This window comes from Mya arenaria, chromosome 10 (assembly GCF_026914265.1).
Source record: "Mya arenaria isolate MELC-2E11 chromosome 10, ASM2691426v1".
Lineage (NCBI taxonomy): Eukaryota > Metazoa > Mollusca > Bivalvia > Myida > Myidae > Mya > Mya arenaria.
This window is the reverse complement of record NC_069131.1, coordinates 41,723,987-41,749,433: the sequence shown is the minus strand read 5'-3', so window position 1 is coordinate 41,749,433 and position 25,447 is coordinate 41,723,987. Positions and strand designations below refer to the sequence as shown.

The 25,447-nt window shown below is 37.5% G+C and overlaps 1 protein-coding gene across 1 annotated transcript in view; it reads right to left on the bottom strand.

Moving 5' to 3' along the window:
* Positions 1-18,231: 18,231 nt before the first annotated feature.
* LOC128206809 (uncharacterized) overlaps positions 18,232-25,447 on the bottom strand; it is a 29,635-nt gene continuing 22,419 nt past the window's right edge. Inside the window, exons 20-21 of the mRNA XM_052909492.1 lie at positions 23,761-23,835; positions 18,232-21,996 (exon numbers count right to left, since the gene is read on the bottom strand). Coding sequence (XP_052765452.1) covers positions 21,859-21,996; positions 23,761-23,835 — 213 coding nt within the window. The 3' untranslated portion in view covers positions 18,232-21,858. The remainder of the gene's footprint in view (positions 21,997-23,760; positions 23,836-25,447) is intronic.

Genomic DNA, 25,447 nt, shown 5'->3' with positions numbered 1-25,447 from the left:
TGTATCAGAGTTGCGATAGTACAAAACCTTGTGCATCAGAGTTACGATAGTAGAAAACTTGTGTATCAGAGTTGCGATAGTAGAAAACCTTGTGTATCAGAGTTGCGATAGTACAAAACCTTGTGTATCAGTGTTGCGATAGTACACAATCTTGTGTATCATAGTTGCGATAGTAAAAAACACTTGTGTATCAGAGTTGCGATAGTACACAATCTTGTGTATCAGAGTTGCGATAGTACACAATATTGTGCATCAGAGTTACGAAAGTAGAAAACACTTGTGTATCAGAGTTGCGATAGTAGAAAACCTTGTGTATCAGAGTTGCGATAGTACAAAACCTTGTGTATCAGAGTTGCGATAGTACACAATCTTGTGTATCAGAGTTGCGATAGTACACAATATTGTGTATCAGAGATACGATAGTAGAAAACCTTGTGTATCAGAGTTGCGATAGTAGAAAACCTTGTGTATCAGAGTTGCGATAGTAGAAAACCCTTGTGTATCAGAGTTGCGATAGTACAAAACCTTGTGTATCAGAGTTGCGATAGTAGAAAACCCTTGTGTATCAGAGTTGCGATAGTACAAAACCTTGTGTATCAGAGTTGCGATAGTAGAAAACCTTGTGCATCAGAGTTACGATAGTAGAAAACCTTGTGTATCAGAGTTGCGATAGTAGAAAACCTTGTGCATCAGAGTTACGATAGTAGAAAACCCTTGTGTATCAGAGTTGCGATAGTACATAACCTTGTGTATCAGAGTTGCGATAGTAGAAAACCTTGTGCATCAGAGTTGCGATAGTAGAAAACCTTGTGGATCAGAGTTGCGATAGTACAAAACCTTGTGCATCAGAGTTGCGATAGTAGAAAACCTTGTGCATCAGAGTTACGATAGTAGAAAACCTTGTGTATCAGAGTTGCGATAGTAGAAAACCTTGTGTATCAGAGTTGCGATAGTAGAAAAACCTTGTGTATCAGAGTTGCGATAGTAGAAAACCTTGTGCATCAGAGTTGCGATAGTAGAAAACCTTGTGTATCAGAGTTGCGATAGTAGAAAACCTTGTGCATCAGAGTTGCGATAGTAGAAAACCTTGTGTATCAGAGTTGCGATTGTAGAAAAACCTTGTGTATCAGAGTTGCGATAGTAGAAAAACCTTGTGTATCAGAGTTGCGATAGTAGAAAAACCTTGTGTATCAGAGTTGCGATAGTAGAAAAACCTTGTGTATCAGAGTTGCGATAGTAGAAAACCTTGTGCATCAGAGTTGCGATAGTAGAAAACCCTTGTGTATCAGAGTTGCGATAGTAGAAAAAACCTTGTGTATCAGAGTTGCGATAGTAGAAAAACCTTGTGTATCAGAGTTGCGATAGTAGAAAACCTTGTGCATCAGAGTTGCGATAGTAGAAAAACCTTGTGTATCAGAGTTGCGATAGTAGAAAACCTTGTGTATCAGAGTTGCGATAGTAGAAAAACCTTGTGTATCAGAGTTGCGATAGTAGAAAACCTTGTGTATCAGAGTTGCGATAGTAGAAAAACCTTGTGTATCAGAGTTGCAATAGTAGAAAACCTTGTGCATCAGAGTTGCGATAGTAGAAAAACCTTGTGTATCAGAGTTGCGATAGTAGAAAACCTTGTGTATCAGAGTTCCGATAGTAGAAAAACCTTGTGTATTAGAGTTGCGATAGTAGAAAACCTTGTGTATCAGAGTTGCGATAGTAGAAAAACCTTGTGTATCAGAGTTGCGATAGTAGAAAACACTTGTGTATCAGAGTTGCGATAGTAGAAAACCTTGTGCATCAGAGTTGCGATAGTAGAAAAACCTTGTGTATCAGAGTTGCGATAGTAGAAAACCTTGTGTATCAGAGTTCCGATAGTAGAAAAACCTTGTGTATCAGAGTTGCGATAGTAGAAAACCTTGTGCATCAGAGTTGCGATAGTAGAAAATCTTGTGCATCAGAGTTGCGATAGTAGAAAACCTTGTGTATCAGAGTTGCGATAGTAAACAACCTTGTGCATCAGAGTTGCGATAGTAGAAAACCTTGTGTATCAGAGTTGCGATAGTAGAAAAACCTTGTGTATCAGAGTTGCGATAGTAGAAAAACATTGTGTATCAGAGTTGCGATAGTAGAAAAACCTTGTGTATCAGAGTTGCGATAGTACAAAACTTTGTGCATCAGAGTTACGATAGTAGAAAACACTTGTGTATCAGAGTTGCGATAGTAGAAAACCTTGTGTATCAGAGTTGCGTTAGAAAAAAACCTTGTGTATCCGAGTAGCGATAGTAGAAAACCCTTGTGTATCAGAGTTACGATAGTACAAAACCTTGTGCATCAGAGTTACGATAGTAGAAAACCCTTGTGTATTAGAGTTGCGATAGTAGAAAACCCTTGTGTATCAGAGTTACGATAGTAGAAAACCCTTGTGTATCAGAGTTGCGATAGTAGAAAACCTTGTGTATCAGAGTTGCGATAGTACACAATCTTGTGTATCAGAGTTGCGATAGTAGAAAACCTTGTGTATCAGAGTTGCGATAGTAGAAAACCCTTGTGTATCAGAGTTGCGATAGTACAAAACCTTGTGTATCAGAGTTGCGATAGTAGAAAACCCTTGTGTATAAGAGTTGCGATAGTAGAAAACCTTGTGTATCAGAGTTGCGATAGTAGAAAACCCTTGTGTATCCGAGTAGCGATAGTAGAAAAACCCTTGTGTATCAGAGTTGCGATAGTAGAAAACCCTTGTGTATCAGAGTTGCGATAGTAGAAAACCCTTGTGTATCAGAGTTGCGATAGTACACAATCTTGTGTATCAGAGTTGCGATAGTAGAAAACCTTGTGTATCAGAGTTGCGATAGTAGAAAAACCTTGTGTATCAGAGTTGCGATAGTACAAAACCTTGTGCATCAGAGTTGCGATAGTAGAAAACCCTTGTGTATCAGAGTTGCGATAGTAGAAAACCTTGTGTATCAGAGTTGCGATAGTAGAAAACCCTTGTGTATCCGAGTAGCGATAGTAGAAAACCCTTGTGTATCAGAGTTACGATAGTAGAAAACCCTTGTGTATCAGAGTTGCGATAGTAGAAAACCCTTGTGTATCAGAGTTGCGATAGTAGAAAACCTTGTGTATCAGAGTTGCGATAGTAGAAAACCCTTGTGTATCCGAGTAGCGATAGTAAAAAACCCTTGTGTATCAGAGTTGCGATAGTAGAAAACCCTTGTGTATCCGAGTTGCGATAGTAGAAAACCATTGTGTATCAGAGTTGCGTTAGTAGAAAAACCTTGTGTATCAGAGTTGCGATAGTAGAAAACCTTGTCTATCAGAGTTGCGATAGTAGAAAAACCTTGTGTATCAGAGTTGCGATAGTAGAAAACCTTGTGCATCAGAGTTGCGATAGTAGAAAAACCTTGTGTATCAGAGTTGCGATAGTAGAAAACCTTGTGTATCAGAGTTGCGATAGTAGAAAAACCTTGTGTATCAGAGTTGCGATAGTAGAAAACCTTGTGTATCAGAGTTGCGATAGTAGAAAAACCTTGTGTATCAGAGTTGCGATAGTAGAAAACCTTGTGCATCAGAGTTGCGATAGTAGAAAAACCTTGTGTATCAGAGTTGCGATAGTAGAAAACCTTGTGTATCAGAGTTGCGATAGTAGAAAAACCTTGTGTATCAGAGTTGCGATAGTAGAAAAACCTTGTGTATCAGAGTTGCGATAGTAGAAAACACTTGTGTATCCGAGTAGCGATAGTAGAAAACCCTTGTGTATCAGAGTTACGATAGTAGAAAACCCTTGTGTATCAGAGTTGCGATAGTAGAAAACCCTTGTGTATCAGAGTTGCGATAGTACACAATCTTGTGTATCAGAGTTGCGATAGTAGAAAACCTTGTGTATCAGAGTTGCGATAGTAGAAAAACCTTGTGTATCAGAGTTGCGATAGTACAAAACCTTGTGCATCAGAGTTGCGATAGTAGAAAACCCTTGTGTATCAGAGTTGCGATAGTAGAAAACCTTGTGTATCAGAGTTGCGATAGTAGAAAACCCTTGTGTATCAGAGTTGCGATAGTACAAAACCTTGTGCATCAGAGTTGCGATAGTAGAAAAACCTTGTGTATCAGAGTTGCGATAGTAGAAAAACCTTGTGTATCAGAGTTGCGATAGTAGAAAAACCTTGTGTATCAGAGTTGCGATAGTAGAAAACCTTGTGTATCAGAGTTGCGATAGTAGAAAAACCTTGTGTATCAGAGTTGCGATAGTAGAAAACCTTGTGCATCAGAGTTGCGATAGTAGAAAAACCTTGTGTATCAGAGTTGCGATAGTAGAAAACCTTGTGTATCAGAGTTGCGATAGTAGAAAAACCTTGTGTATCAGAGTTGCGATAGTAGAAACACCTTGTGTATCAGAGTTGCGATAGTAGAAAACTCTTGTGTATCCGAGTAGCGATAGTAGAAAACCCTTGTGTATCAGAGTTACGATAGTAGAAAACCCTTGTGTATCAGAGTTGCGATAGTAGAAAACCCTTGTGTATCAGAGTTGCGATAGTACACAATCTTGTGTATCAGAGTTGCGATAGTAGAAAACCTTGTGTATCAGAGTTGCGATAGTAGAAAAACCTTGTGTATCAGAGTTGCGATAGTACAAAACCTTGTGCATCAGAGTTGCGATAGTAGAAAACCCTTGTGTATCAGAGTTGCGATAGTAGAAAACCTTGTGTATCAGAGTTGAGATAGTAGAAAACCCTTGTGTATCCGAGTAGCGATAGTAGAAAACCCTTGTGTATCAGAGTTACGATAGTAGAAAACCCTTGTGTATCAGAGTTGCGATAGTAGAAAAACCTTGTGTATCAGAGTTGCGATAGTAGAAAACCTTGTGTATCAGAGTTGCGATAGTAGAAAACCCTTGTGTATCCGAGTAGCGATAGTAAAAAACCCTTGTGTATCAGAGATGCGATAGTAGAAAACCCTTGTGTATCCGAGTTTCGATAGTAGAAAACCCTTGTGTATCAGAGTTGCGTTAGTAAAAAACCCTTGTGTATCAGAGTTGCGATAATAAAAAAACCTTGTGTATCAGAGTTGCGATAGTAGAAAACCCTTGTGTATCAGAGTTGCGTTAGTAAAAAACCCTTGTGTATCAGAGTTGCGATAGTACAAAATCTTGTGCATCAGAGTTGCGTTAGTAAAAAAACCTTGTGTATCAGAGTTGCGATAGTACAAAACCTTGTGCATCAGAGTTTCGATAGTAGAAAACCCTTGTGTATCAGAGTGGCGATAGTAGAAAATCCTTGTGTATCAGAGTTGCGACAGTACACAATCTTGTGTATCAGATTTCCGATAGTACAAAACCTTGTGTATCAGAGTTGCGATAGTAGAAAACCATTGTGTATCAGAGTTGTGATAGAACACAATCTTGTGTATCAGAGTTGCGATAGTACAAAACCTTGTGTATCCGAGTTGCGATAGTAGAAAACCATTGTGTATCAGAGTTGCGATAGTAGAAAATCCTTTTGTATCAGAGTTGCGATAGTAGAAAACCCTTGTGTATCAGAGTTGCGTTAGTAAAAAACCCTTGTGTATCAGAGTTGCGATAATAAAAAAACCTTGTGTATCAGAGTTGCGATAGTAGAAAACCCTTGTGTATCAGAGTTGCGTTAGTAAAAAACCCTTGTGTATCAGAGTTGCGATAGTACAAAATCTTGTGCATCAGAGTTGCATTAGTAAAAAAACATTGTGTATCAGAGTTGCGATAGTACAAAACCTTGTGCATCAGAGTTGCGATAGTAGAAAACCCTTGTGTATCAGAGTTGCGATAGTAGAAAAACCTTGTGTATCAGAGTTGCGATAGTAGAAAACCCTTGTGTATCAGAGTTGCGATAGTAGAAAATCCTTGTGTATCAGAGTTGCGACAGTACACAATCTTGTGTATCAGAATTGCGATAGTACAAAACCTTGTGTATCAGAGTTGCGATAGTAGAAAACCCTTGTGTATCAGAGTTGCGATAGTAGAAAACCCTTGTGTATCAGAGTTGTGATAGTACACAATCTTGTGTATCAGGGTTGCGATAGTAGAAAATCCTTGTGTATCAGAGTTGCGATAGTAGAAAATCCTTTTGTATCAGAGTTGCGATAGTACACAATCTTGTGTATCAGAATTGCGATAGTAGAAAACCCTTGTGTATCCGAGTTGCGATAGTAGAAAACCCTTGTGTATCAGAGTTGTGATAGTACACAATCTTGTGTATCAGAGTTTCGATAGTAGAAAACCCTTGTGTATCCGAGTAGCGATAGTAAAAAACCATTGTGTATCAGAGTTGCGATAGTAGAAAACCATTGTGCATCAGAGTTGTGATAGTACACAATCTTGTGTATCAGAATTGCGATAGTAGAAAACCCTTGTGTATCAGAGTTGCGATAGTAGAAAACCATTGTGTATCAGAGTTGCGATAGTAGAAAACCATTGTGTATCAGAGTTGCGATAGTAGAAAACCATTGTGTATCAGAGTTGCGATAGTAGAAAACCCTTGTGTATCAGAGTTGCGATAGTAGAAAACCCTTGTGTATCAGAGTTGCGATAGTACAAAACCTTGTGTATCAGAGTTGCGATAGTAGAAAACCTTGTGTATCAGAGTTGCGATAGTACAAAACCTTGTGTATCAGAGTTGCGATAGTAGAAAAACCTTGTGTATCAGAGTTGCGATAGTACACAATATTGTGTATCAGAGTTGCGATAGTAGAAAACCCTTGTGTATCAGAGTTGCGATAGTAGAAAAACCTTGTGTATCAGAGTTGCGATAGTACACAATCTTGTGTATCAGAGTTGCGATAGTAGAAAATCCTTGTGTATCCGAGTAGCGATAGTAGAAAACCATTGTGTATCAGAATTGCGATAGTAGAAAACCATTGTGTATCAGAGTTGCGATAGTAGAAAACCCTTGTGTATCAGAGTTGCGATAGTAGAAAACCATTGTGTATCAGAGTTGTGATAGTACACAATCTTGTGTATCAGGGTTGCGATAGTAGAAAACCCTTGTGTATCAGAGTTGCGATAGTAGAAAATCCTTTTGTATCAGAGTTGCGATAGTACACAATCTTGTGTATCAGAATTGCGATAGTAGAAAACCCTTGTGTATCCGAGTTGCGATAGTAGAAAACCCTTGTGTATCAGAGTTGTGATAGTACACAATCTTGTGTATCAGAGTTTCGATAGTAGAAAACCCTTGTGTATCCGAGTAGCGATAGTAAAAAACCATTGTGTATCAGAGTTGCGATAGTAGAAAACCATTGTGCATCAGAGTTGTGATAGTACACAATCTTGTGTATCAGAATTGCGATAGTAGAAAACCCTTGTGTATCAGAGTTGTGATAGTAGAAAACCATTGTGTATCAGAGTTGCGATAGTAGAAAACCATTGTGTATCAGAGTTGCGATAGTAGAAAACCATTGTGTATCAGAGTTGCGATAGTAGAAAACCCTTGTGTATCAGAGTTGCGATAGTAGAAAACCCTTGTGTATCAGAGTTGCGATAGTACAAAACCTTGTGTATCAGAGTTGCGATAGTAGAAAACCCTTGTGTATCAGAGTTGCGATAGTACAAAACCTCGTGTATCAGAGTTGCGATAGTAGAAAAACCTTGTGTATCAGAGTTGCGATAGTACACAATATTGTGTATCAGAGTTGCGATAGTAGAAAACCCTTGTGTATCAGAGTTGCGATAGTAGAAAAACCTTGTGTATCAGAGTTGCGATAGTACACAATCTTGTGTATCAGAGTTGCGATAGTAGAAAATCCTTGTGTATCCGAGTAGTGATAGTAGAAAACCATTGTGTATCAGAGTTGCGATAGTAGAAAACCCTTGTGTATCAGAGTTGTGATAGCAAAAACTCTTGTGTATCCGAGTTGCGAAAATAAAAAAACCTTGTGTATCCGAAATGCGATAGTACAAAACCTTGTGCATCAGAGTTGCGATAGTAGAAAACCCTTGTGTATCAGAGTTGCGATAGTAGAAAATCCTTGTGTATCAGAGTTGCGACAGTACACAATCTTGTGTATCAGAATTGCGATAGTACAAAACCTTGTGTATTAGAGTTGCGATAGTAGAAAACCCTTGTGTATCAGAGTTGTGATAGTACACAATCTTGTGTATCAGAGTTGCGATAGTAGAAAATCCTTGTGTATCCGAGTAGCGATAGTAGAAAACCATTGTGTATCAGAGTTGCGATAGTAGAAAATCCTTTTGTATCAGAGTTGCGATAGTAGAAAACCCTTGTGTATCAGAGTTGCGTTAGTAAAAAACCCTTGTGTATCAGAGTTGCGATAATAAAAAAACCTTGTGTATCAGAGTTGCGATAGTAGAAAACCCTTGTGTATCAGAGTTGCGTTAGTAAAAAACCCTTGTGTATCAGAGTTGCGATGGTACAAAATCTTGTGCATCAGAGTTGCATTAGTAAAAAAACCTTGTGTATCAGAGTTGCGATAGTACAAAACCTTGTGCATCAGAGTTGCAATAGTAGAAAAACCTTGTGTATCAGAGTTGCGATAGTAGAAAATCCTTGTGTATCAGAGTTGCGATAGTAGAAAATCCTTTTGTATCAGAGTTGCGATAGTACACAATCTTGTGTATCAGAAATGCGATAGTACAAAACATTGTGCATCAGAGTTGCGTTAGTAAAAAAACCTTGTGTATCAGAGTTGCGATAGTACAAAACCTTGTGCATCAGAGTTGCGATAGTAGAAAACCCTTGTGTATCAGAGTTGCGATAGTAGAAAATCGTTGTGTATCAGAGTTGCGATAGTACAAAATCTTGTGTATCAGAATTGCGATAGTACAAAACCTTGTGTATCAGAGTTGCGATAGTAGAAAACCATTGTGTATCAGAGTTGTGATAGTACACAATCTTGTGTATCAGAGTTGCGATAGTAGAAAACCCTTGTGTATCCGAGTAGCGATAGTAGAAAACCATTGTGTATCAGAGTTGCGATAGTAGAAAATCCTTTTGTATCAGAGTTGCGATAGTACACAATCTTGTGTATCAGAGTTGCGATAGTAGAAAACCCTTGTGTATCCGAGTAGCGATAGTAGAAAACCATTGTGTATCAGAGTTGCGATAGTAGAAAACCATTGTGCATCAGAGTTGTGATAGTACACAATCTTGTGTATCAGAATTGCGATAGTAGAAAACCCTTGTGTATCAGAGTTGCGATAATAGAAAACCCTTGTGTATCAGAGTTGTGATAGTAGAAAACCATTGTGTGTCAGAGTTGCGATAGTAGAAAACCATTGTGTATCAGAGTTGCGATAGTAGAAAACCCTTGTGTATCAGAGTTGCGATAGTACAAAACCTTGTGTATCAGAGTTGCGATAGTAGAAAACCATTGTGTATCAGAGTTGCGATAGTAGAAAACCCTTGTGTATCAGAGTTGCGATAGTACAAAACCTTGTGTATCAGAGTTGCGATAGTAGAAAACCCTTGTTTATCAGAGTTGCGATAGTACAAAACCTCGTGTATCAGAGTTGCGATAGTAGAAAAACCTTGTGTATCAGAGTTGCGATAGTACACAATCTTGTGTATCAGAGTTGCGATAGTAGAAAATCCTTGTGTATCCGAGTAGCGATAGTAGAAAACCATTGTGTATCAGAGTTGCGATAATAGAAAACCCTTGTGTATCAGAGTTGTGATAGCAAAAACTCTTGTGTATCCGAGTTGCCATAGTAAAAAACCCTTGTGTATCAGAGTTGCGATAGTAGAAAACCCTTGTGTATCAGAGTTGCGTTAGTAAAAAACCCTTGTGTATCAGAGTTGCGATAGTACAAAATATTGTGCATCAGAGTTGCGATAGTAGAAAACCCTTGTGTATCAGAGTTGCGATAGTAGAACACCCTTGTGTATCAGAGCTGCGTTAGTAGAAAACCCTGGTGTATCAGAGTTGCGATAGTACAAAATCTTGTGTATCAGAGTTGCGATAGTAGAAAACCATTGTGTATCAGAGTTGCGATAGTGAAAAACCTTGTGTATCAGAGTTGCGATAGTAAAAACCCTTGTGTATCAGAGTTGCGATAGTAGAAAGCTCTTTTGTACCAGAGTTGCGACAGTAGAAAACCCTTGGGTATCAAAGTTGCGATATTAAAAAACCCTTGTGTATCAGAGTTGCGATAGTAGAAAACCCTTGTGTATCAGAGTTGCGATAGTAGAAAACCCTTGTGTATCAGAGTTGCGATAGTAAACAACCTTGTGTATCAGAGTTGCGATAGTAGAAAACCTTGTGTATCAGAGTTGCGATAGTAAACAACCTTGTGTATCAGAGTTGCGATAGTAGAAAACCCTTGCGTATCAGTGTTGCGATAGTAAACAACCTTGTGTATCAGAGTTGCGATAGTAGAAAACCTTGTGTATCAGAGTTGCGATAGTAGAAAACCATGTGTATCAGAGTTGCGATAGTAAACAACCTTGTGTATCAGAGTTGCGATAGTAAACAACCTTGTGTATCAGAGTTGCGATAGTAAACAACCCTTGTGTATCATAGTTGCGATAGTAAACAACCTTGTGTATCAGAGTTGCGATAGTAGAAAACCTTGTGTATCAGAGTTGCGATAGTAAACAACCTTGTGTATCAGAGTTGCGATAGTAGAAAACCCTTGCGTATCAGAGTTGCGATAGTAAACAACCTTGTGTATCAGAGTTGCGATAGTAAACAACCTTGTGTATCAGAGTTGCGATAGTAGAAAACCTTGTGTATCAGAGTTGCGATAGTAAACAACCTTGTTTATCAGAGTTGCGATAGTAGAAAACCTTGTGTATCAGAGTTGCGATAGTAAACAACCTTGTGTATCAGAGTTGCGATAGTAAACAACCTTGTGTATCAGAGTTGCGATAGTAAACAACCTTGTGTATCAGAGTTGCGATAGTAGAAAACCCTTGCGTATCAGAGTTGTGATAGTAAATAAACCTTGTGTTTCAGAGTTGCGATAGTAGAACACCATTGTGTATCAGAGTTGCAATTGTAAAAACCCTTGTCTATCCGAGTTGCGATAGCAAAAAACCTTGTGTATCAGAGTTGTAATAGTAGAAAACCCTAGTGTATCCGAGTTGCGATAGTAAAAAACCTTTTGTATCCGAGTTGCGATAGAAGAAAACACTTGTGTATCCGAATTGCGATGGTAGAAAACCTTGTGTATCAGAGTTGCGATAGTAGAAATCCCTAGTGTATCCGAGTTGCGATAGTAAAAAACCTTGTGTATCAGAGTTGCGATAGTAGAAAACCTTGTGTATCCGAGTTGCGATAGTAGAAAAACCTTGTGTATCCGAGTTGCGATTGTAAAAAAACCTTGTGTATCAGAGTTGCGATAGTAGAAAACCTTGTGTATTAGAGTGTCGATGGTAGAAAACCCTTGTGTATCCGAGTTGCGATAGTAAAAAACCCTTGTGTGTCCGAGCAGCGATAATAGAAAAACTTGTGTATCCGTGTTGCAATTGTAGAAAACCTTGTATATCAGAGTTGTGATAGTAGAAAACCTTGTGTATCAGAGTTCCGATAGTAGAAAAACCTTGTGTATCCGAGTTGCGATAGTAGAAAACCTTGTGTATCCGAGTTGCGATAGTAAAAACCCTTGTGTATCCGAGTTGCGATAGTAGAAAACCCTTGAGTATCAGAGTTGCGATAGTAGAAAACCCTTGTGTATCAGAGTTGCGATAGTAGAAAACCCTTGTGTATCAGAGTTGCGATAATAAAAAATATTGTGTATCAGAGTTGCGATAGTAGAACACCCTTGTGTATCCGAGTTGCGATAGTAGAAAACCCTTGTGTATCCGAGTTGCGATAATAAAAAAATATTGTGTATCAGAGTTGCGATAGAAGAAAACCTTGTGTATCCGAGTTGCGATAGTAGAAAACCCTTGTGTATCCGAGTTGCGATAATAAAAAATATTGTGTATCAGAGTTGCGATAGAAGAAAACCTTGTGTATCCGAATTGCGATAGTAGAAAACCCTTGTGTATCCGAGTTGCGATAATAAAAAATATTGTGTATCAGAGTTGCGATAGTAGAAAACCCTTGTGTATCCGAGTTGCGATAGTAGAAAACTCTTGTGTATCAGAGTTGCAATAGTAAAAACCCTTGTGTATCCTAGTTGCAATAGTACAAAACCTTGTGTATCAGAGTTGCGATAGTAGAAAACCTTGTGTATCAGAGTTGCGATAGTACAAAACCTTGTGTATCAGAGTTGCGATAGTAGAAAACCCTTGTGTATCAGAGTTGCGATAGTAGAAAACCCTTGTGTATCAGAGTTGCGATAGTAGAAAACCATTGTGTATCAGAGTTGCGATTGTAGAAAAACCTTGTGTATCAGAGTTGCGATAGTAGAAAAACCTTGTGTATCAGAGTTGCGATAGTACACAATCTTGTGTATCAGAGTTGCGATAGTAGAAAACCCTTGTGTATCCGAGTTGCGATAGTAGAAAACCCTTGTGTATCAGAGTTGCAATAGTAAAAACCCTTGTGTATCCGAGTTGCAATAGTAAAAAACCTTGTGTATCAGAGTTGCGATAGTAGAAAACCTTGTGTATCCGAGATACATTGGCAATATCCCTGGTAACGATAAAATTACCTTTTGTATCATTATTGCAGAACTAACTTTAAATTTTGAACAACATGCCATCTCCAAATGTCTGAATAAACTAATTTTAGACATATTATTGCTAGTTCATATTTAAATTGAGACTTGGTACACAGAAAAATTACCTGTGATAGAAGAAATTATAAGACTCATTCAAAATCGAATGTTGTGCTGGCACGGCATTGGACATTGGACATTCAAAAGTGAAAGTCGTGCTGGCACGACATTGGACATTGGACATTCAAAAATGAATGTCCAATGTCTTGCCAGCACGACTTTCACTTATGAATGTCCAATAACCAGTGTCGTGCCAGCACAACATTCGATTTTGAATGTCCAATGTCGTGCTAGCACGACATTCATTTTTAATGTCCAATGTCGTATGTTTAGCTAACTTCACACAGCTATATTATGATATTATATTTTATGTAGATTAGGTGTATAAGTAGTACATGTGTTTTCTCCACAGCCAGTGTACATAAACAAATAGTTCAAACCTAACTAAAGGGAGGGAATCCATACATCAATCTACCGACAGTTAAAATTGGAAACTATTTCTATGCACATCCTTCTTTATGGCCTATCACACATTATTCTACATTAGTATGTTATTATGACAATGACCATAACGTTTTAAGTGTATGGGTTTTTGCGCACATACAGCGCATTTTGAGATCGCCGAACTATGATACCTGATTTCTGCCATTTCGTGTCGGCGGCTCTTCGGAAAGGCAAATACCGCCAACGAGAAAACACTCGAGACGCGCTAGAAGGACAAACTAGTAGTTTCTTGGGGAAGCCAACCGTCGAAATGCCACCAAATCCGATGGCAAACACAAATATGAGTCAACTTTTGCGTTGGCGGCTATACATGTATCGCATTATTTTGCTCTCGATTTTGCGCCTTTTCGTGTGGTCGAATTTCGCATTTTTGCAACAAATACACACCCACACGAAATGGCAGAAATCTTCCAAAATACTGAACGAATATGATCACAAGACCTGAACAATGCTTTTTACTACTTTCTTGAGAAGCGCTCGCTGGAATTAACGACGTCAAACACACATGATGCATTTGTCAACAACATAGTTATACGATTACTTAAGGGCCGGCCACAATGCAAACGTCGTTTGAAGGAACAAAATTTAAAATGTTAAAAAAATCAATTTTTATTTAGTTTTGAGGTTCAATATTAAATATTTACACCTCAACTTTCATTCCTTAAATGAACCAGGAAATAAATTTCATTCACTATTTGCCTTTTTAAAAAAAATGTCTTATGTGAAAAGATATCATCAAGAACTCTCTAGACATTATTGATTAGGTAGTCTGTGGCATTTTGACACAAAAACAAAGTAATAATGTAGACAGACTTCTCCCAAAGAATGTGAATGCTTTTTGATCCAAACTGTGATAAAATATTCGTCTGTAAAATTTATTTAACTCCTTACTACCCCAAAACATGTCCCCAAGAATATATGTTTTACTCCTAAAGATAGTTTCTCAAAATTAAATAAAACATGAACTTTTGAAACGTTTTAATTTTTTACCTTCCCCGCCCATTTTGCATTGTGGAAGGCCCTTAAAATGAAAGCTTAAATTTTGATATCCAATTCTGAACACATGCTAACACATGTGTCAACATTGAAATTGTTTTGCGAAATCGTCTGGAAATACGAACGTCAAAGCAAAACATTACCCAATAATTAAAAGCATAAATTTCAATTTGGTGCTGGAAATTTGAAGAAACGTCTTTACAAAAATTGTTTTTCAAGGGAATCTGTCAGAATGCACCATATTTACGGTATTTCCTGTGAGAGTTTGTATTCGGAAAGCTTGAAATAGATTTTTCCGCTGTTGTATTTTGCGAATTAATATGACTTGATTCGCTTTTGCGTTGTTTTTCCTCCAAAGCATATTAAATTATCATGTCACAAGGAAAAAAGCGAAAATTCTTCCCGGTTATGCATCTGAAAACACTTATATTATAAATTAATTATTATACAATAAAGTATAACAAAAACGCAGTTGTAGTGGGGACTGAACCCACGCCGGTACAGGCAAGAATAAAATAGAAACCCGACACCTTGTCCACTCGCCCACAGGGCGCATATTAAGCTAACGGATATTGAAACCTTTATTGAAAACATTGGCAGCACCACGTGATAATGTCAATCAACCTAACACGCTTCAACTATTTGTTGAATCGCGTAAGTAACGTCTTCCAAAATTGTGGACTTCAACGACAATAGTTAAGCATATATCAACATTTATTGAAGGGTTCTAGCAGTCAGTATCTACGTTTTAACGCTCCTAATGTTTTGCTTCACTTTATTCCGTAAAAAAAGAAATCCGTAAAAAGTGCATTTTACAAACCAATTCCTTTAGCTTTTTACATAAATTGCTTATTATTGCGTAGTATTTAATTCAAATTGTCAGGTAAGATGTGGGTTGCTCAATTCTGGTGGTCGTGTCGATTTGTTCTTCCGATTTTCAATTACATAACGTCTTTTTCTGTATTCGACCAAATCCAGTCTTCTGCACTTTCTGCTTTCCTTTGTTATGTTCGGGAAATTATTGATTAAATATGATATGTAATATCCTCAATATGCGCTAACGGTCTTCGCTTACCAGCTTTTTGCGGAGTTGGCCATTTCGCTAACAAGGACCTGTTCGTATTCCTTCTGCATTGCATGGTAAAACCCGAGTTTCTCGTCAATAATAAAAAACACCATGTCTCATGTGATAATTTCAAGTTATTCTCTTTCAATGATGTCGAAACGCTGTTCAATCGATATATTTGTTCTTAAAATAGTTCAGGCATCTGAACAGGATACGCAAGTGGTGATGTTATAACATCCTCAGCTTTCTCCGATCAGGCGTTGGAACATTGCGAACACTTTTATAGATACCAAGGTTTCCTACGGTAAACGCCGTCCTTTTCTCGAGTATTTCCTCAGCTTCGGTTTGGCGATCAGGAGCGGTTCAATGATTTGACATAAGAGGGGGCATATCTTAGGGGCGTAACCTTTTGACTAGCGACCCTCCCTCCGAACCGAAAGTTATTTGGTTTATAGATTTGGCAGAGGGGTTGTGGTACTTACCAATGAAATGTTTAACATTTCCTAGTCCGAAATGATGCATTTTGGTCAAGTAAGCCTCGACGGTTTAAGTGGGGTTGGGGGGGGGGGGGGGGGGCCTTAATCGTCAAAGTAAATTTCTTGTTGATGACCCATGTGAGAGCCCCTTTAGGGCACGTGATTCCTGAATGAGTTAACTCGATTATAAATTTGCATAATTTGTTGATTATATTTTGATCACTTATACAAATAGTACCTTAGTTTTGTAACTTAATGTTTTTCAACCATATTTAAATGTTACATGTCTATTATTTGTTTAATGTGAATGTAATGCATCTCTCTTATCGAGTCTTATATGCATCTGATCCTATTTTTAGTATATGCCTTCAGATGACCTTATTCAGTATCTTTCATAATATCATTCTTCTTTTTAGCTGTTACACCAAACCTGTAGTTTAATAGTTACATCATGCTGAAAAATTGACGTTAAAAAGCTCTGCGATCTTGCCTTGCCGACTTTAAATTAATAAAATCTATATTAATGATTCGCACTTCTTACTAACACAAAGTAACTTAATTTCCATAGTGAACTAGTTTTTAAGTTGTCATGCTTTTGCCAGATTATTTGATCGAGGTTGTCATGCGCTTCCTTAGTTATCTGATTGCAAATTGTCATGTTTTTGCCAGGTTATCTGGTTCGCAAATTGTCATGTTTTTGCCAGGTTATCTGGTTCGCAAATGTCATGTTTTTGCCAGGTTATCTGGTTCGCAAATGTCATGTTTTTGCCAGGTTATCTGGTTCGCAAATTGTCATGTTTTTGCCAGGTTATCGGTTCGCAAATGTCATGTTTGTGCCAGGTTATCTGGTTCGCAAATGTCATGTTTTGCCAGGTTATTTGATTGCAAATTGTCATGTTTTTGCCAGGTTATCTGGTTCGCAAATGTCATGTTTTGCCAGGTTATCTGGTTCGCAAATTGTCATGTTTTTGCCAGGTTATCGGTTCGCAAATGTCATGTTTGTGCCAGGTTATTTGGTTCGCAAATGTCATGTTTTGCCAGGTTATTTGATTGCAAATTGTCATGTTTTTGCCAGGTTATCTGGTTCGCAAATGTCATGTTTTGCCAGGTTATTTGATTCGCAAATGTCATGTTTTGCCAGGTTATTTGATTCGCAAATGTCATGTTTTGCCAGGTTATTTGATTCGCAAATGTCATGTTTTGCCAGGTTATTTGATTCGCAAATGTCATGTTTTTGCCAGGTTATCTGGTTCGCAAATGTCATGTTTTTGCCAGGTTATTTGGTTCGCAAATGTCATGTTTTGCCAGGTTATTTGATTGCAAATTGTCATGTTTTTGCCAGGTTATCGGTTCGCAAATGTCATGTTTGTGCCAGGTTATTTGGTTCGCAAATGCCATGTTTTGCCAGGTTATTTGATTGCAAATTGTCATGTTTTTGCCAGGTTATCTGGTTCGCAAATGCCATGTTTTTGCCAGGTTATTTGATTGCAAATTGTCATGTTTTTGCCAGGTTATCTGGTTCGCAAATGTCATGTTTTGCCAGGTTATTTGATTGCAAATTGTCATGTTTTTGCCAGGTTATCTGGTTTGCGAATTGTCATGTTTTTGCCAGGTTATCTGGTTCGCAAATTGTCATGTTTTTGCCAGGTTATTTGATTGCAAATTGCCATGTTTTTGCCAGGTTATTTGATTGCAAATTGCCATGTTTTTGCCAGGTTATTTGGTTCGCAAATATCATGTTTTTGCCAGGTTATTTGGTTCGCAAATGTCATGTTTTGCCAGGTTATTTGATTGGACAATGTCATGCCTTTGCCAGGTAAATTGATTGGAAAATGCCATGCTTTTGCCAGGTTGTTTGATTGGACAATGCCATGCTTTTTAACAGGTTATTTGGTTGAAAAATGTCATGCTTTTTAACAGGTTATTTGATTGGAAAATGTCATGCTTTTTAACAGGTTATTTGATTGAAAAATGTCATGCTTTTTAACAGGTTATTTGATTGAAAAATGTCATGCTTTTTAACGGGTTATTTGGTTGAAAAATGTCATGCTTTTTAACAGGTTATTTGATTAGAAAATGTCATGCTTTTTAACAGGTTATTTGATTGGAAAATGTCATGCTTTTTAACAGGTTATTTGGTTGAAAAATGTCATGCTTTTTAACAGGTTATTTGATTGGAAAATGTCATGCTTTTGCCTGGTAATTTGATTGGAAAATGTCATGCATTTGCCAGGTTGTTTGATTGATAAAATGTCATGTCTTCAGCAGGTTATTTTATTTGAAAATGTCATGCTTTTGGCAGGTTATTTGATTGGGAGGTTTCCGTATATATGAAGTTTAAAGTCAATACCTATTGATCCGGACAAAGATAAGTATGAAAATTACCTAAGGGCAATAACTCATAAAATAATTCAGCCAGAGTTATAGGTCCAGTGTATTGCACTTCTCAGTGATAACCATCTGTATATGAAATTCAATACCGTCAACACTTTTCGTGAAAGGCTCCGAACGAGGGTGTTTGTAAGCCCACACAAACACAAATGATTTCTGTTGTATTGTTTATTCATAATAAATTATATAAAATTGATGAAAATGTTACCCATAATGAGAGGTTAAAACATTATTGCACTTCCAACACAATGTACAATGCTAGTTAAAGCAGACATCTTGTAAACATGCACGCTCATTGCAACACACATGGTCGTAAACAACTAATAGTTTCTGTCAAAAGAGTTTGTAAAGTATCAATTCAATCTTCATAGACCTTGAGAGATCTTTAACAAAACAACACAAGTGAATATTTTGTCTAATGAGAATGCAGTATTTCTCAAGTTTTCCATTACATTTATTTCAGTAAATCGGCAGTCAATTGATTTTAATCAGTTGAAGCGGTAGATATAAACAGTGGCTGGCCTAGTTTGTAAGTAGTTTATAATACAAAATATTATGTAGATCACAAAACAAAAGATTGGTTAGCATGTACTTAACACGAGCTGTCACAGAGACAGCGGGTTCAACTATTCCGCCGCTTTTCAGTGTAAGGATTGAAAAGTTTTGGCTAAACATGGATCACTGTAAAAATAGATTAGATTTCAATGCAATACATGATGTATTTGCCGAGATATTAACATAAATGTTGTTACATGCAAAATTTTAACCAGAATTTCTATGACCAATAATAAAGGGCCATTATTTGCAAAATACAGTTATCTAACTTGGTTATTCAAGTAGGTTGGGTGGTTGAGTACCATTGTATAACTTGGTTATTCAAGTAGGTTGGGTGGTTGAGTACCATTGTATAACTTGGTTATTCAAGTAGGTTGGGTGGTCGAGTACCATTGTATAACTTGGTTATTCAAGTAGGTTGGGTGGTCGAGTACCATTGTATAACTTGGTTATTCAAGTAGGTTGGGTGGTCGAGTACCATTGTATAACTTGGTTATTCAAGTAGGTTGGGTGGTCGAGTACCATTGTATAACTTGGTTATTCAAGTAGGTTGGGTGGTCGAGTACCATTGTATAACTTGGTTATTCAAGTAGGTTGGGTGGTCGAGTACCATTGTATAACTTGGTTATTCAAGTAGGTTGGGTGGTCGAGTACCATTGTATAACTTGGTTATTCAAGTAGGTTGGGTGGTCGAGTACCATTGTATAACTTGGTTATTCAAGTAGGTTGGGTGGTCGAGTACCATTGTATAACTTGGTTAATTGAGTAGGTTGGTTGGTTGAGTACCATTGTATAAAGTCTCAATGCAATACATCAAGCAGTTGCTGAGATATTAACCTATGTGTGCTTACATGCAAAACCTTAACCAGAATTTCAAAGTCAAATAATAAAGGGCAATTATTTCCATTAAATGCAAATTAGAGTTATCTAACTTGGTTAATTAAGTAGGTTGGACTTTGGTGTACTTACATGCAAAACCTTAACCAAGGTGTGACGCTGAAGCAGACGCCGACGCTTGGGCAAGTAGTATAGCTCTCCTTATTCTTCGAATAGTCGAGCTAAAAATAGACAAAATAGAAAGTTATTCTTCACAAAAAAACAACGTCTTTTTAAAAAAAGTACAAACTAACAATCTTTTTACATTACCTTCAGACACAAAACAGAATCATGTGACCTGTACTGGCTACTGTATACAAATGTAAACCACTTCATAACAAAGTTCTGATAAAGACAATGTGTGCTTGTTTTTTTTTAATTTTACAAACTTTGACGTTCTCAGTGTGACAGTATCACATAAACCTTAACATTTTTAAGTAATGGTTATAGGTTAACTGTATCAAAATAAATGGGTTAATTCAAGAAGTCTCATAATTTGGTCACTGCATACTTAACCCTAAAACCAGGATAGTGTTTGAGATTATATTTTGTTAAATTGCCAAGCCTCTGGTTTAAATCTCCCGATTCCCCTGATTAAAATCAATCACAGCTGACCCCTGATATAAGAAATTGATTGTAATATAGATTTGAAAAAAAACTGCCATCCCATTGGACAAAATAAAATTGAGCTAGCCACGAAGAAGCACAAGAGAATTTAGTTAGTCACCATTCTTAAAATCAGTCTCCTCCATGCCAAAATAGAGAACTTTAGTTATAACAACAATTTAAAACATGCAATCTGTCTTCAGTTAGCACAAATGGATGCATGAAAATGAATTAAAAGCCATTAGTGCCATCATCTTAAATAAAGGCGCAAAAGACAAAACAAAAAGCATATGATATGTGTACAGCTAAAGAAGTATTAGCCTTCATAAATGCGATTTTTAATTTATAGATACGAGGCCACGAATTCCCCACCTTAAAGTGACACTCTTATTCTAAATCAATACATACACATGTAAAACAAACATCAATTTTGACTGATAAACCTTGAACTTAACTTACTAAATAATGCATTTATGGAAAATATTAATTACTGATAACAAGATTGTAACCTTGTATTTAATAGTAGAAAGCCCAAAAATATTAAATGATTGGTGAATGCTAAAAGATTTACTGTGATCTACTATAGTCTCATAAGGTAGAAATACCGTATTTTATGCTCATTTCTTTTAAATTAAACACGGTATCCTTCATAAAAATGCTCATTTCTTTCAAATTAAACATGGTATCCTTCATAAGAACAATTGTTTTCAACATGTATTCATCCTTTTTGGGAATTTCAAAACAATATTATTTAATGTGGTAAATCTTATCTGGGAGTAAGAGTGCATCATTCAAAAGTGTCAATTTTATTGCTTATCTGTACATAAATCACATATATACTTTGATTTGATAATTCATGTCAATGGGTTACACATAATAATGCATTAAACAAAAATAAATAATTTTGCACCGATCAAGTGTAACCTATATTTTGTCCCTTTAATACTGTGTCAGTTTGGCATTCGACACTTCATGAAATACATTCAGCTGTTGTGTTTTTTTTTCTATAAGTACCATGCCCTGAACCCACCTCTAAGGCAGCGAATAACACAAGTATGTAAATCATCCTGGTTCATAATGTCAGTTTGGCTGCTCCAGACCTATGTGTTGTTGTTATTCACACAAAACAATGCCCTATGGTAAACCTGGAGCCAAACTGTAACACAATAAAACCATCCCATTTCTACCTGTGTTTTGACTGATCTTGTAACATATTCATTGGTAAATTCAACCACATTTAGGTTTTTCTAGTCATACAATGCCCTGAGCAAACGAGTAGCACAAAAACAATAATATCACCCCTTTGCATACAGTGTCAGTAAGGCCTTCAATGCATCCACAAATTCATGAAACCATATTCCTCGTGATGCAATGCCCCCAGATCAACTTTTAAGCAATAATATCATCCCTTTTCAAAATGTGTCAATTTGGCCTTTAACTGCTTAACATAAATACACTCATCATCATAGATTCACCAGTACCAACACGTTACTGGTTCCATCCTATTTCCAACAGTGATTTGACCTTCGACGGTTCCAGAATTGTCTTTCCTTAAACAAACTCCTGAGGCTTACAATTCCTTGAGCTCAACTTTAAGCGAAACAGTAACACATAAATACCATCAACCAATTTCAAACTCGGTGAATTTGGCCTTTGACTTCAACAGGAACGTGTTTAACAAGTTCACGAGGTAAGCATTGCTTTGAGTCACACCATAGCCAAAGAGTAACACATCAATGACATCAACCAGTTTCATACTTGGTGAACATGGACTTTGACTTCTCGGGGAATATGTTAAACAAGTTCACGAGGCGAACAATGCCCTGTGTCCCACCATAGGCCAACCAACAACACTGCAGCTGGTTTGGATTGAACTGGACCTGAAACAGAAGCCATTGCAATAAATGAAGGGTGAACTGGACCTGAAACAGACGCCATTGTAATAAATGATGGTTCATTTGGACCTGGAACAGGTCATTGTAATAAATGAGGGGTGAACAGGACCTAGAACATACATGTACATGTAGGTCATTGTAATAAATGACGGTGAACTGGACCTGAAACAGAAGCCACTACAATGAATGAGGGGTGAACTGGACCTGAAACAGAAGCCACTGCAATGAATGAGGGGTGAACTGGACCTGAAACAGAAGCCACTGCAATGAATGAGGGGTGAACTGGACTTTAAACAGAAGCCACTGCAATAAATGAGTAGTGAACTGGGCTTGAAACAGAAGCCACTGCAATAAATGAGTAGTGAACTGGACCTGAAACAGAAGCCACTGCAATAAATGAGTAGTGAACTGGGCGTGAAACAGAACCCACTGCAATAAATGAGTAGTGAACTGGGCGTGAAACAGAACCCACTGCAATAAATGAGTAGTGAACTGGGCTTTAAACAGAAGCCACTGCAATAAATGAGTAGTGAACTGGACTTTAAACAGAAGCCACTGCAATAAGTGAGTAGTGAACTGGGCGTGAAACAGAAGCCACTGCAATAAATGAGTAGTGAACTGGGCGTGAAACAGAAGCCACTGCAATAAATGAGTAGTGAACTGGGCGTGAAACAGAACCCACTGCAATAAATGAGTAGTGAACTGGGCGTGAAACAGAACCCACTGCAACAAATGAGTAGTGAACTGGCGTGAAACAGAAGCCACTGCAACAAGTGAGTAGTGAACTGGGCGTAAAACAGAAGCCACTGCAATAAGTGAGTAGTGAACTGGGCGTGAAACAGAAGCCACTGCAATAAGTGATTAGTGAACTGGGCGTGAAACAGAAGCCACTGCAACAAGTGATTAGTGAACTGGGCGTGAAACAGAAGCCACTGCAATAAGTGAGTAGTGAACTGGGCGTGAAACAGAAGCCACTGCAATAAGTGAGTAGTGAACTGGACCTGAAACAGAAGCCACTGCAATAAGTGAGTAGTGAACTGGACCTGAAACAGAAGCCACTGCAATAAGTGAGTAGTGAACTGGGCGTGAAACAGAAGCCACTGCAATAAGTGAGTAGTGAACTGGGCCTGAAACAGAAGCCACTGCAATAAGTGAGTAGTGAACTGGACCTGAAACAGAAGCCACTGCAATAAATGAGTAGTGAACTGGGCGTGAAACAGAAGCCACTGCAATAAATGAGTAGTGAACTGGGCGTGAAACAGAAGCCACTGCAATAAATGAGTAGTGAACTGGGCGGGAAACAGAAGCCACTGCAATAAATGAGTAGTGAACTGGGCGTGAAACAGAAGCCACTGCAATAAATGAGGGCTCAATGGGACCTGGCACAGAAGTATTATTTATAATCATATTCACAAAGTCCTTAATATTTGACCTACTGACCCCAAAATAAATAAGAGGCAAATCCTTATCATGACTTATTCGCATACCAAGTTCAAAAGTTAGTCATCAGAAATAACAGTGTTACCATGATGTGGATTATGAGATTTTAAAAATTGTCCAAAATATTAAACATTGTAACTAAGTCTGTTTGATTTAAAGAAAAAATGTCATTCAAGTCAGAGAGTGGTCAAATACGATGGACACCGCCAATCCACCATGGGTCATACAATAATACGTCCCATTTTTAAACAGCATATAAAATTAACCTAGAAACCAGAAATATAAATACTAATAACCAAAGGAACTTACAGCTTTAAAAGCATAGGTTGGTGGTTGGTCATATTTCTCCGCCTCAGCTACATCATCTCTTACTTGATCAAGACGCTGTTGAGAAAAATAACACAAAATATAAATTGTTTCCTGAAGGCTGTATGAATTTATTTTTTTGTTTTGACAAATTTTGGTAGAAAAAAATAGGAATGAACAAGCAATATTACAAAAAAAATATTTCATTCAAAAACCATGAAAGTACAACCATTTTTTTCTATATAATTAATATTTAGAATTATGATCCTGAACAAATACAGTATCATTTAAAAAAATTGCTTTTACTGAAAATTTGCTGCATGATGATTAACAGCTATTTATTATTAATACAAGAGGCCCAAAAGGGCCTATGCTCTACTGGCATGGCTCTTGTGGTCATTTTCAATCCAGAGCATGTACATTTGAGTAATAGGCAACAAATATATAGTTCACTTTTAGTGTTTGGGTTAGCTGAAAACGCTGCACGTTCAACATCTGAGGACAGGAAGTGTTGTAAGCAGATAAGTTGCATGAACTATTTTAATATTTGCAAAGTAAAGGTATTCTGAGGGTAAGAAGTATTTGCTTTTAAAACTGTACTCATCGTCAAAATTTCATTTCTGTAGCCTTAAAAATAAAAAGTCGGTCAAAGGTCAAAGTCAAGGAGATCCGAGAACAACATTAATGCTTGTTTGCAAAACCGTTTACATGGTCAAAATTTCATTACTGTAGCTTTAAAGATTAATAAGTAAGTCAAAAGGGGTGGGGCCAGCTTTTACCCAAGGGGCATTATTTCAAATGTTTTCAATTGCATCATATGATGCTCCACAACAAATTTCAAAGGTATGGGCCTTGTGGTTTGAAACAAGAAGATTTTGAAAATATTTCTTAAATAAGTCTGTAGGAAAATTGTGACACCCAAGGCAGTGCCATAATTTGAACAAACCTTCACAAGCAATTGCGAATTTACATGTACACCTGGCTAAAAATAGACTTCGCTCATGTAGTCTTGGCTAAAAATAGACTTAGCTTAAAATAGCATTTTTTATACTTTCAAGACCCATAATCCAGGCATGCATGGGCAAATCTGGCTGGTTTTCAAAAGGAACCGAGTTCTAATGGATATCTAAATACTGTACAAGTTTCATCGAGATACAATCAAAACTGAAGACTGTATCGTGTTCACAAGCCAGTGTTTACACAATAGCATTTTTTTATACTATCAAGGGCCATAATCTAGGCATGCATGGTCGGATCTGGCTGGTTTTCAAAAGGAACCGAGCTCTAATGGATATCTAGATACTGCACAAGTTTCATCGAGAAACAATCAAAACTGGAGACTGTATCGTATTCTCAAGCTCGTGTTTACAGGATAGCATTTTTATATACTATCAAGGGCCATAATCTAGGCATGCATGGGCGGATCTGGCTGGTTTTCGAAAGGAACTGAGCTCTAATGGATATCTAGATACTGTACAAGTTTCATCGAGATACAATCAAAACTGAAGACTGTATCGTGTTCACAAGCAATTGTTTACAGACGCACGAACGCACGGACGAACATACTACGTACACATTACCATCACATAAAATAAAAGCATTTACACACCCATAAACTGTTACATATACTTTCATGGGTTGAAAATCATAAGCTTTTAATCTTATCAACATGTAAATGACATGGTGTAAC